The following is a 1222-nucleotide window of genomic DNA, read 5'->3' as shown; positions in this document are numbered from 1 at the left end:
TAACTCTTTGTTATGCTGTAATTTGTACAGTAACATGAGTGATCATAAACACTTCTTTCCCCACTAAAACCACTTTATGTGTTTGCGATTGACCTTTTACACAGCAGGCTATTAAACACAAAGCTTTGAGATTATTGTTGAAGGTTTTAAAGAGATGAAAAACAAAATGTTGTTTACTTAAACACTCCGCTTTGGGACTTTCTGAGGACTAAATCAATATTGCAGCAAAATGTTGCTGAAATATCGATTATTGATTATGAAAACAGCAGAGCTTTTGCTGGGAAATGTAATGATTAACAAAAAAGAAAAAGCAGCTTAAAAGACTAAGTTCCAGTGGTTTGTGTTTGGAAAGACTCACCATGAGGATTGACGTGGCTCTGCAGCTCAGCCTCTGTGCTCTGGCTCTCCCTCTGACTCTTTTTGATGGAGGACTGTACGTATCAGATTTGGTTTAAACAGCTATAATGTCTCTAGAGTTTATTTTACATGATGCGTGTGTACATTTACCAGGGGAGAAGTACTTCCTGACCCTCCGGCCGTGAACTGTGTATGGGGCCGCTGGACAGAGTGGAGTTCCTGTGATCCTTGTACAAAATACAGAGTAAGTTTTTTTAAAGCTGGGAGTCATAAAGTGACCACAAAGCTTCATTTGTCTGCAGAGGCTGAGTTTTACTTGCCTCTCAGAGTTAAAGTTAAATGTAGCTGCTTATGTGGCTGAAAACATAAATGGCTTGTGTTTTTATACGTCACACCTTCAGGAGGATTTTAAAACCATTTCAATTTAGTTTTCACACAGGAGCTCTGAGTCTGTAGACCCATAACAAGCATGGAAGCTGTTAGCAAATCAGATGCTAAAGCTAAAATAAGCAGAACACTAGGCAAAAGTAAAAAAGCAAAACTGGCACTAGAGCAGATTTAACGATAGAGTGGCTAATATAAAAACAAATGTACACAAATGTGGCGGCACGGTGGCTCAGTTGGTAGAGCTGATGCCTCTCAGCAAGAAGGTTGCTGGTTCAAATCCTGGCCCGTGTGCCTTTCTGGGTAGAGTTTGCATGTTCTCTCCGTGCATGCGTGGGTTCTCTCCGGGTACTCCGGCTTCCTCCCACAGACCAAAAACATGACTGTTAGGTTAATTCAGGCATGGGTAAACCTGGTCCTGGAGGGCCGCAGCCCTGCATGTTTTACTTGTTTCTCTGCTCCAACACACCTGATATGAAGG

The 1222-nt window shown here is 41.7% G+C and overlaps 1 protein-coding gene across 1 annotated transcript in view; it reads left to right on the top strand.

The window, feature by feature from the left end:
- The first annotated feature begins 354 nt into the window (after positions 1 to 354).
- Positions 355 to 1222, top strand: part of c9 (complement component 9) — a 19338-nt gene continuing 18470 nt past the window's right edge. The window contains exons 1-2 of the mRNA XM_014031408.1: positions 355 to 433; positions 511 to 601. Coding sequence (XP_013886862.1) covers positions 360 to 433; positions 511 to 601 — 165 coding nt within the window. The 5' untranslated portion in view covers positions 355 to 359. The remainder of the gene's footprint in view (positions 434 to 510; positions 602 to 1222) is intronic.

Source organism: Austrofundulus limnaeus, unplaced genomic scaffold (assembly GCF_001266775.1).
Source record: "Austrofundulus limnaeus strain Quisiro unplaced genomic scaffold, Austrofundulus_limnaeus-1.0 Scaffold1245, whole genome shotgun sequence".
In the NCBI taxonomy this organism is placed as follows: Eukaryota; Metazoa; Chordata; class Actinopteri; order Cyprinodontiformes; family Rivulidae; genus Austrofundulus; species Austrofundulus limnaeus.
This window is presented reverse-complemented; position numbering and strand designations above follow the sequence as displayed.